The 12,500-nt window shown below is 56.2% G+C and overlaps 2 protein-coding genes across 2 annotated transcripts in view; one reads left to right on the top strand and one right to left on the bottom strand.

Annotated features, from left to right (window-relative positions):
- The window catches only part of LOC133363011 (MLX-interacting protein-like), a 36,939-nt gene extending 24,499 nt beyond the window's left edge, over positions 1 to 12,440 (top strand). The window contains exons 6-9 of the mRNA XM_061582016.1: positions 329 to 608; positions 3,451 to 3,543; positions 5,731 to 5,792; positions 9,687 to 12,440. Of these exons, the coding sequence (XP_061438000.1) occupies positions 329 to 608; positions 3,451 to 3,543; positions 5,731 to 5,792; positions 9,687 to 9,914 (663 nt within the window). The 3' untranslated portion in view covers positions 9,915 to 12,440. The remainder of the gene's footprint in view (positions 1 to 328; positions 609 to 3,450; positions 3,544 to 5,730; positions 5,793 to 9,686) is intronic.
- LOC133338955 (carbohydrate-responsive element-binding protein-like) overlaps positions 11,238 to 12,500 on the bottom strand; it is a 25,566-nt gene continuing 24,303 nt past the window's right edge. Inside the window, exon 8 of the mRNA XM_061547082.1 lies at positions 11,238 to 11,241. Coding sequence (XP_061403066.1) covers positions 11,238 to 11,241 — 4 coding nt within the window. The remainder of the gene's footprint in view (positions 11,242 to 12,500) is intronic.

The following is a 12,500-nucleotide window of genomic DNA, read 5'->3' as shown; positions in this document are numbered from 1 at the left end:
TATAGTGTAGTGTATAGTGTAGTAGTGTATAGTGTAGTGTATAGTGTAGTGTATAGTGTAGTGTATAGTGTAGTGTATAGTGTAGTGTATAGTATAGTGTGTAGTGTAGTGTGTAGTGTAGTGTAGTGTATAGTGTAGTGTAGTGTAATAGTGTAGTAGTGTAGTGTAGTAGTGTAGTGTATAGTGTAGTAGTGTATAGTGTAGTGTATAGTGTAGTGTATAGTGTAGTGTATAGTGTAGTGTATAGTGTAGTGTATAGTGTAGTGTAGTAGTGTAGTGTGTAGTGTAGTAGTGTATAGTGTATATCACTGTGGGTGTGTGTGTGTAGGAGGAGGCGATATCGGAGCGAGTGGCTCGTCTGGCCGAGGGCCCAGACCTCCAGGCTCCTCTGCCCGGCTACGGAGGAGTGGGCGGTGGTGGCGGCGGTGGCGGTGGTGGCGGTGGTGGCGGCGGTGGTGGTGGTGGCGGTGGTGGCGGTGGTGGCGGTGGTGGTGGTGGTTGTGGTGGTGGAGACCCGTCGCTGCTGTTTGATGTCGATGCTCTGATGTCGGACTTCTCGGACACTCTGTTCTCAAGCCTCGCTCAGCACCCCTGGGGACAAGTGGGCGGTGAGACACACGGGGAGAGACACACAGAGACACAGAGACACAGAGAGACACACACAGAGAGACACACACACAGAGACACACAGGGAGACACAGAGACACAGAGACACACATAGAGCGATACACACAGAGAGAGAGAGACACAGAGAGAGAGAGAGACACACACAGAGAGAGACACACACAGAGAGACACACACACAGAGACACACACACAGAGACACACAGGGAGACATAGGGAGACACAGGGAGACACAGAGACACACACAGAGACACACGCAGAGGCACGCACAGAGAGACACACACACAGAGACACACAGGGAGACACAGAGACACAGAGACACACACAGAGAGATACACACAGAGAGAGAGAGACACAGAGAGAGAGAGAGACACACACAGAGAGAGACACACACAGAGAGACACACACAGAGAGACACACACACAGAGACACACAGGGAGACATAGGGAGACACAGGGAGACACAGAGACACACACAGAGACACACGCAGAGGCACGCACAGAGAGACACACACACAGAGACACACAGGGAGACACAGAGACACAGAGACACACACAGAGAGATACACACAGAGAGAGAGAGACACAGAGAGAGAGAGAGACACACACAGAGAGAGACACACACAGAGAGACACACACAGAGAGACACACACACAGAGACACACAGGGAGACATAGGGAGACACAGGGAGACACAGAGACACACACAGAGACACACGCAGAGGCACGCACAGAGAGACACACACACAGAGACACAGAGGGAGACACAGAGACACACACAGAGAGATATACACACAGAGAGAGAGAGACACAGAGAGAGAGAGAGACACACACAGAGAGAGACACACACAGAGAGACACACACAGAGAGACACACACACAGAGACACACAGGGAGACATAGGGAGACACAGGGAGACACAGAGACACACACAGAGACACACGCAGAGGCACGCACAGAGAGACACACACACAGAGACACACAGGGAGACACAGAGACACAGAGACACACACAGAGAGATACACACAGAGAGAGAGAGACACAGAGAGAGAGAGAGACACACACAGAGAGACACACACACAGAGACACACAGGGAGACATAGGGAGACACAGGGAGACACAGAGACACACACAGAGACACACACAGAGGCACGCACAGAGAGAGGCACGGGTAGAGACACGCTGTTCTCAAGCCTCGCTCAGCACCCCTGGGGACAAGTGGGCGGTGAGACACACACAGAGACACAGAGACACACACAGAGACACACACAGAGAGAGAGACACGGAGACACGCACAGAGACACAGAGACACAGAGAGAGAGAGACACACACAGAGAGACACGGAGACACGCACAGAGACACGTGGAGAGACACGGAGAGAGACACGGAGAGAGACACACACAGAGAGACACGGAGACACGCACAGAGACACGTGGAGAGACACGGAGAGAGACACGGAGAGAGACACGGGGAGACGCACGGGGAGAGACGCGGGGAGAGACGCGGGGAGAGACGCGGGGAGAGACGCGGGGAGAGACGCGGGGAGAGACACACAAAGAGTGACATGGGGAGAGACACGGGGAGAGACACGGGGAGAGACACGGGGAGAGACATGGGGAAAGACACGAGGAGAGACACGAGGAGAGACACGGGGAGAGACACGGGGAGAGACACGAGGAGAGACACGGGGAGAGACACGGGGAGAGACACGGGGAGAGACACGGGGAGAGACGCGGGGGGAGACGCGGGGAGAGATGGGGAGAGACACGGGGAGAGACACGGGGAGAGACGCGGGGAGAGAGACACGGGGACACACAGAGACACACGGAGGGGACATGTATGTGTGTGTATGTAATGCTGTGTGTACGTAACGCTGCGTGTGTGTGTAGCGTACGTAGGTAATGCCGTGTGTACTCTGTGTGTACTCTGTGTGTGTCTATGTAATGCCGTGTCTACTCTGTGTGTGTACTCTGTGTGTACTCTGTCTGTATGTCATGCCGTGTGTACTCTGTGTGTGTACTCTGTGTGTACTCTGTGTGTGTGTGTGTGTAGCGTACGTAGGCAATGCTGTGTGTACTCTGTGTGTACTCTGCGTGTACTCTGTGTGTGTGTAGCGTACGTAGGCAATGCTGTGTGTACTCTGTGTGTACTCTGTGTGTATGTCATGCCGTGTGTACTCTGTGTGTGTACTCTGTGTGTACTCTGCGTGCACTCTGTGTGTGTGTGTGTGTAGCGTACGTAGGCAATGCTGTGTGTACTCTGTGTGTACTCTGTGTGTATGTCATGCCGTGTGTACTCTGTGTGTGTACTCTGTGTGTACTCTGCGTGTACTCTGTGTGTGTGTGTGTGTAGCGTACGTAGGCAATGCTGTGTGTACTCTGTGTGTACTCTGCGTGTACTCTGTGTGTGTGTAGCGTACGTAGGCAATGCTGTGTGTACTCTGTGTGTACTCTGTGTGTATGTCATGCCGTGTGTACTCTGTGTGTGTACTCTGTGTGTACTCTGCGTGTACTCTGTGTGTGTGTAGCGTATGTAGGCAATGCTGTGTGTACTCTGTGTGTACTCTGCGTGTACTCTGTGTGTGTGTAGCGTACGTAGGCAATGCTGTGTGTACTCTGTGTGTACTCTGTGTGTACTCTGTGTGTATGTCATGCCGTGTGTACTCTGTGTGTGTACTCTGTGTGTACTCTGCGTGCACTCTGTGTGTGTGTAGCGTACGTAGGCAATGCTGTGTGTACTCTGTGTGTACTCTGTGTGTACTCTGTGTGTGTGTGTACTCTGTGTGTGTATGTAATGCTGTGTGTACGTAACGCTGCGTGTGTGTGTGTAGCGTACGTAGGCAATGCCGACATGATTCAGCCCGGCCTGGATCAGCTGCAGCCCAACCTGGAAGACGTCTTCATGGACACCCTGGAGCCCCTGGGTGAGACACACGCACACACACGCACACTCACGTACACACACGCACACTCACGGACACACACGGACACACACGGACACACACGGATACACACGGACACTCACGGACACACACGGACACACACGGACACACACGGACACTCACGGACACACACGGACACACACGGACACTCACGGACACACACGGACACACGCGCACACACACGCACAAACACAGACACACACGCACACGCACGCACACACACGCACACACACGCACACACACACACACACGCACACGCACGCACACACACGCACACACACGCACACACACGCACACACACGCACACACACGCACACTCACGGACACTCACGTACACACACGCACACACACGCACACACACGGACACTCACGCACACTCACGTACACACACGCACACACACGGACACTCACGGACACTCACGTACACACACGCACACACACGCACACACACGGACACTCACGCACACACACGGACACACACGCACACACACGGACACTCACGGACACTCACGTACACACACGCACACACACGGACACTCACGCACACTCACGGACACTCACGGACACTCACGGACACTCACGCACACACACGGACACTCACGGACACACACGGACACTCACGGACACTCACGGACACTCACGCACACTCACGGACACTCACGGACACTCACGGACACACACGGACACTCACGGACACACACGGACACTCACGGACACTCACGGACACTCACGGACACTCACGCACACACACGGACACTCACGGACACTCACGTACACACACGGACACACACGGACACTCACGTACACTCACTGACACACACGGACACACACGGACACACACGGACACTCACTGACACACACGGACACTCAGGCACACACACGGACACACACGCACACACACGCACACACACAGACACACACGCACACGCACGCACACACACGCACACAGACGCACACACACGCACACACACAGACACACACGCACACGCACACACACGCACACAGACGCACACACACGCACACACACAGACACGCACGCACACGCACACACACGGACACTCACGGACACTCACGCACACTCACGGACACTCACGGACACACACGGACACACACGGACACTCACGGACACTCACGGACACACACGGACACTCACGGACACACACCGACACACACGGACACTCACGGACACTCACGGACACTCACGGACACACACGGACACTCACGGACACACACGGACACACACGGACACACACGGACACTCATGTACACACACGCACCCACACGGACACTCACGGGCATTCACGTACACACACGCACACACACGGACACACACGGACACTCACGCACACTCACGGACACTCACGGACACTCACGGACACTCACGCACACACACGGACACTCACGGACACACACGGACACTCACGGACACTCACGGACACTCACGGACACACTCGGACACTCACGCACACACACGGACACACACGGACACACACGGACACTCACTGACACACACGGACACACACGGACACTCACGCACACACACGGACACACACGCACACACACGCACACACACAGACACACACGCACACCCACGCACACACACGCACACAGACGCACACACACGCACACACACAGACACGCACACACACGGACACTCACGGACACTCACGCACACTCACGGACACTCACGGACACACACGGACACACACGGACACTCACGGACACACACGGACACACACGGACACACACGGACACTCACGGACACACACGGACACACACCGACACACACGGACACTCACGGACACTCACGGACACTCACGGACACACACGGACACTCACGGACACACACGGACACTCACGGACACACACGGACACACACGGACACTCACGTACACACACGCACACACACGGACACACACGGACACACACGGACACTCACGGACACACACGGACACTCACTCACCCACTCGCTCACTCATTCACGCACTCACCCACTCATTCACTCACACACTCACCCACGCACTCACACAGCCACTCGCTCACCCACTCACCCACTCATTCACTCACGGACACACATGGACACACGTATGCGTGTCTATCTGTGTATGTATATGTATGCGTGGCTGTGTGTCTGCCTGTGTGTGTCTGCCTGTGTGTGTCTGTGTGCAGATTTCTTTGGCAGATTCCTACACACATCTGCAGCCGGCTTTTATGGACAGTCCTGTCTGCCGGTGAGAAACAGACACACACACAGACACACACACACAGACACACAGACACACACACAGACACACAGACACACACACACAGAACACACACACAGACACACACACACAACAGAAACACACACACACAGACACACACACACACACACACAGAAACACACACACACAGACACACACACACAGACACACACACACACACACAGACACACACACACAGACACACACACACAGACACACATACACACACAGACACACACAGACACACACACAGACACACATACACACACACACAGAAACACACACACACAGACACACACACACAGACACACACACACACACACACAGACACACACACACACACACACACACACAGACACACATACACACACAGACACACACACACACACACACACACAGACACACACACAGACACACACACACACAGACACACACCCACACACACAGACACACACACAGACACACACACACAGACACACACACACAGACACACACACACAGACACACAGACACACACAGACACACACACACAGACACACACACAGACATACACACAGACACACAGACACACACACACAGACACACACCCACAGACACACAGACAACAACAACCGCCATTCGCCACTAAGTGGCGGTGACGTCACCACGATGCTTGTGCCAGGCCAAGTGCACCTTGAGGCCACGTGAAGTGTCGAACGCCCGCTGGCAGGAGGTCACGGGGCAGACCCAGCAGGTGCCACGGGTCGACTGACCGAGATGACCGAGATGACTGGCTGATGCACCACCTGTACCCCCTACTGTACCAACTTGCTGTGCTTTAGCCACCCGGCGCTCCGCTCGTTGTTGTGAGCGTCGCTCCTCCGCCCTCCGTTGTTGTTGGAGGGCGACTGCCTCCAACTGCCCAGTAGCGTCCTTCACGAGCCTCCTCCACTGAGGCTGATCTTGACACCGCTGGTACCAGTCATCGGCAAGTCCACTCAGCTCCACGTCCTCCTGTACCACATCACTCCATCTCTTCTCTAGCCCGTGCCGCGCCCGTTTAGCCCCCTCGATCCGGCCGAACAAGAGCTGTTTAGGCATGCGGTGGCTGGGCATGCGGGCTACATGACCCAGCCAACGCAGCCTTGCCTGCCGGAGGAGCTCACCGATGGGAATGTGTCCAGACCTTTCAAGGATTTGTGAGCTCCTCGCACAATCCATAGACTGACTGTGGCCGAGAAGACCTGAAGCTTTGTGTGGAGCCACAGATCAGGTCGCTTCCACACAGCGGCGTTACGCAGCCGATGAAAGACTGATTCGGAGTGAGACTTTTGCTGCCAAACCGGAGCCTGTCATGAGCACACTGCCCAGGTATGGGAAACTCTCCACTCTCTCCACTTTCTCCACAACTGCCCCATCACCAATTGGGATTTGGGGGGGTGGAGTGCTTCTGAACCTGGCACACTCCAAGTTCAGCAGCAGCGCCTCCAACTCCTCCTCTGAGTGAGCATCAATTACCAGATCATCGGCATACATAACGTGGTTGAGCAATAGGGAGCCATCCCTTGACCGCACCCGGGCATCGATCAGCCTCCCGTTGTATCTGTACCAGATGGAAATTCCTCCAGTACAGCTACTGAAGGCTTCACGAACTACGCGGTCGAAATAATGTTCAATAATGTCGCACCCCAAGGTGAACAGGGAATGGCTCCCAGCCACGTAGTTTTACCCGGGCCCGCTCACCATCATGAAGGTCCTTAATGATCGTGAGCAGAGGGTCAGGGACTCCGAAAGCACGAAGAACAACCCAGAGCCCAGGCCTACTGATGGTATCATAGGCCTTGACCAGGTCAATAAAGCAGAACTGTAGGCCTTGTTGGAATTCCCTACACCTCTGCTGTAGCAGATGGACAGAAAATATGGCATCTGTGCAGGACCGCCCTTTGCTGAAACCGCATTGGGGCTCCGCAAGCCTCTCCTCAGCGTGCCTGGCAAGGCGATGTTGAATAATCCTTGCCAGGACTTTTCCCGGCCTCACACTGAGGAGTGAGATGCCCCTGTAGTTGTCACAGTCGGTACGGTCCCCCTTCTTAAAGAGGGGGACCACCAGGGCATCCTTCCAATTCTGCGGAACCCATCCAGCGGTCCAGACTGTTGTTATGATGTCTCGTAGCCCGCGCACAAACGCCACCCCTACCTTCTTTTTGATTCTTTCGGTAAAGTCGTCACGTAGAAGGGAAGTAATAAAATAATAAAAATAAAACATAATAAAATAATAAAAATAAAACATAATAAAAAACAATTCTCACGACGTTTCGGCCACAACGCAAGCAGCCGTCCTCAGGTGAAGAACAGGTCTGTCGAGAAGACAGCGTCTGAATGAACACCACCAAGCTTGGCAGCGTATATTGAAGCTGCTGGGTTGGATGGGGAAGAGCGCCTTGACAAAGGAATTTGCATGTCAAGAGGAATTTAGCATATTTATGGGAAATGCAGATATGCGATTAGTCACTACTTGTGAAATGCGTAGGAGGTGGTCGGGGGGTTTCAAAGTCATATTATGCCCGTGCATTATGCAGGATTAGCAGCATCAAAGGGAGGGAGTAGGGGTAGCATTAACAAAGGGAAGGAATGTTAATGGTCTGTAGCTGCAGCAGTTAAACCACCACGTAAACAACTAAAATATAAACTACATCACTATCATCAATATACTAAATATACTCTCCAATAAGCTGAGCTACTAACAGTAAGTAATACATTACAATTCTACCCACTCACCCACTCACCTACCCACTCACCCACCCACTCACCCACCCACTCACCCACCCACTCACCCATTTACCCACCCACTCACTCACCTACCCACCCACTCACTCACCCACCCACCCACTCACCTACCCACCCACCCCTCCACTCACCCACTCACCTACCCACTCACCCACCCACCCACCTCCCCACCCACACACCCACCCACTCACACACCCACCCACTCACCCACTCACCCACTCACCTACCCACTCACCCACCCACTCACCCACTCACCCACCCACCCACTCACCCACCCACCCACTCACCTACCCACTCACCCACTCACCCACTCACCTACCCACTCACCCACCCACCCACTCACCCACCCACTCACCCACTCACCCACTCACCTACCCACTCACCCACCCACTCACCCACCCACCCACTCACCACCCACCCACACACCCACCCACCCACTCACCCACTCACTCACTCACCCACACATCCACCCACTCACCCACCCACCCACTCACCCATCCACTCACCCACCCACCCACTCACCCACCCACTCACCCACCCACCCACTCACCCACCCACCCACTCACCCACCCACCCACTCACCCACCCACCCACCCACCCACTCACCCACCCACCCACTCACCCACCCACTCACCCACCCACCCACTCACCCACTCACCCACCCACCCACTCACCCACTCACCCACCCACTCACCCACCCACTCACCCACCCACCCACTCACACACCCACCCACACACCCACCCACCCACTCACCCACACACCCACCCACTCACCCACCCACCCACTCACCCACCCACCCACTCACACACCCACCCACACACCCACCCACCCACTCACCCACACACCCACCCACTCACTCACCCACACACCCACTCACCCACTCACCCACCCACCCACTCACCCACACACCCACTCACCCACCCACTCACCCACCCACTCACCCACCCACACACCCACCCACCCACTCACCCACACACCCACCCACCCACTCACCCACCACCCACTCACCCACACACCCACCCACCCACCACTCACCCACCCACCCACCCACACACCCACCCCCCACTCACCCACCCACCTACTCACCCCCCCCCCCCACACACTCCTCCCCACAGACGGATCTGCTCACCGACTCAAGCCCCATGAGCGTCGATTCCTCCACGGAGCAGGCGCTGGCGCTCCCAGCTCTGTGCGAACCATTCTCGCAAGACCACCACGACGACGAGCTAGAGCAGCAGCAGCTGCAGCTTCACCAGCATCACCAGCATCACCCAGCAGCAGCAGCAGCTGCAGCAGGAGCAGCAGCAGCAGCAGTCCACGTCGCTTTGCGCCATCCGGAGTAACGCGGCGGGCGGGGCGACAATGCTTCCGCGCGTCCGCACGGCGCCGGCTGCCCTGGCCGCTCACGAGCCGGGCAGCCACCTCCAGCTGCAGCAGCAGCAGCAGCAGCAGCTGCAGCAGCTGCTGCTGCAGCAACAGCAGCTGCTAGAACAACAGCAGCAGCAGCAGCAGCTGGTGTCGGTGGCTGCGTTAGAATCCGGGCAGCAACAGCAGCAGTTTCAGCAGCAGCTACAGCAGCAGCTGCAGCAGCAGCTACACCAGCCAGAGCAGCAGCAGCTACATCAGCAGCTACAGCAGCCACAGCAGCAGCAGCTGGTGTTGGCTGGCCACTTGGCTAGCGGGCATGTGAGTCAGATTGCTAGCGGGCATGTGAGTCAGATTGCTAGCGGGCATGTGAGTCAGATTGCTAGCGGGCATGTGAGTCAGATTGCTAGCGGGCATGTGAGTCAGATTGCTAGTGGGCATGTGAGTCAGATTGCTAGCGGGCATGTGAGTCAGATTGCTAGCGGGCATATCAGTCAGATTGCTAGTGGGCACGTGGGTCAGATTGATAGCGTGAACATGAGTCAGATTGCTAGCGGGCATGTGAGTCAGATTGCTAGCGGGCATGTGAGTCAGATTGCTAGCGGGAACGTGAGTCAGATTGCTAGTGGGCACGTGAGTCAGATTGATAGCGTGAACATGAATCAGATGGCAAGTGGACATGTGAGTCAGATTGCTAGTGGGCATGTGAGTCAGATGCCTAGTGGTCACGTAAGTCAGATGGCAAGTGGTCACGTGGGTCAGACAGCCAGTGGTCATGTGGGTCAGACAGCTATAGGACACGTGGGTCAGATGGCCAGTGGTCACGTGAGTCAGATGGCCAGTGGTCACGTGAGTCAGATGGCCAGTGGTCACGTGAGTCAGATGGCCAGTGGTCAAGTGGGTCAGATGGCTAGTGGGCACGTGGGCCAGATTGCTAGCGGGAACATGAGTCAGATGGCAAGTGGTCACGTGGCTCAGACGGCCAGTGGTCACGTGGGTCAGATGCCCAGTGGTCACGTGAGTCAGATGGCTAGTGGACACGTGGGTCAGATGGCCAGTAGTCACATGGGTCAGATTGCTAGTAGTCACGTGACTCAGATGGCTAGTGGTCACGTGAGTCAGACAGCCAGTGGTCACGTGGGTCAGATGCCTAGTGGTCACGTGGGTCAGATTGCTAGCGGGAACATGAGTCAGATGGCCAGTGGTCACATGAGTCAGATGCCTAGTGGGCGTGTGAGTCAGACGGCCAGTGGTCACGTGAGTCAGATGCCTAGTGGTCACGTGGCTCAGACAGCCAGTGGTCACCTGAGTCAGATGGCTAGTGGTCACGTGAGTCAGACAGCCAGTGGTCACGTGGGTCAGATGCCCAGTGGTCACGTGGGTCAGATGGCTAGTGGTCAAGTGAGTCAGATGGCTAGTGGTCACGTGGGTCAGACAGCCAGTGGTCACGTGGGTCAGACAGCCAGTGGTCACGTGAGTCAGATGCCCAGTGGTCAAGTGGGTCAGATTGCTAGTGGTCAAGTGAGTCAGATGGCAAGTGGTCACGTGAGTCAGACAACCAGTGGTCACGTGGGTCAGATGCCCAGTGGTCACGTGGGTCAGACAACCAGTGGTCACGTGGGTCAGACAGCCTGTGGTCACGTGGGTCAGACAGCCAGTGGTCACGTGAGTCAGATGCCCAGTGGTCAAGTGGGTCAGATTGCTAGCGGACACGTAAGTCAGATGCCCAGTGGTCACGTGGGTCAGACAGCCTGTGGTCACGTGGGTCAGATGCCCAGTGGTCACGTGGGTCAGACAACCAGTGGTCACGTGGGTCAGACAGCCTGTGGTCACGTGGGTCAGATTGCAAGTGGTCACGTGAGTCAGACAACCAGTGGTCACGTGAGTCAGACAACCAGTGGTCACGTGAGTCAGACAACCAGTGGTCACGTGGGTCAGACAGCCAGTGGTCACGTGTGTCAGACAGCCAGTGGTCACGTGAGTCAGATGATCAGTGGTCAAGTGGGTCAGATTGCTAGCGGACACGTGAGTCAGACAGCCAGTGGTCACGTGGGTCAGATTGCAAGTGGTCACGTGAGTCAGATGCCCAGTGGTCAAGTGGGTCAGATTGCTAGCGGACACGTAAGTCAGATGCCCAGTGGTCACGTGGGTCAGACAGCCAGTGGTCACGTGGGTCAGACAGCCTGTGGTCACGTGGGTCAGACAACCAGTGGTCACGTGGGTCAGACAGCCTGTGGTCACGTGACTCGGACAAGCGGCGGTGCCACAGTCCTGGCAGTGACGTCACCACCACCGCCGCCCGCTCCCGTCACGATGCAGCAACCCAAGGTGCTGGTGACCTTGGCTAGTGCCGGCAGTGTGCGGGGCCGCGGTGGTGGTGGTGGCGGTGGTGGCGGTGGTGGCGGTGGTGGCGGTGGTGGCGGTGGTACCACCACCACGCCCGTGCCCATAGCGCCGGCGTCGGCCATGCCGGGACGGACGACGTTCTACGCGCAGTTCATAACGCCAGGTGTGTGACCTGGTCACTGTGACCACACCCTGTGTGTGTGTACACTGTGTGTGTG

Source organism: Lethenteron reissneri, unplaced genomic scaffold (assembly GCF_015708825.2).
Source record: "Lethenteron reissneri isolate LAM-NWPU_2019-01 unplaced genomic scaffold, ASM1570882v1 scaffold_1639, whole genome shotgun sequence".
Taxonomy (NCBI): Eukaryota; Metazoa; Chordata; class Hyperoartia; order Petromyzontiformes; family Petromyzontidae; genus Lethenteron; species Lethenteron reissneri.
The sequence above is the reverse complement of the archived record's forward strand: the minus strand, read 5'-3'. Positions and strand labels throughout refer to the sequence as shown.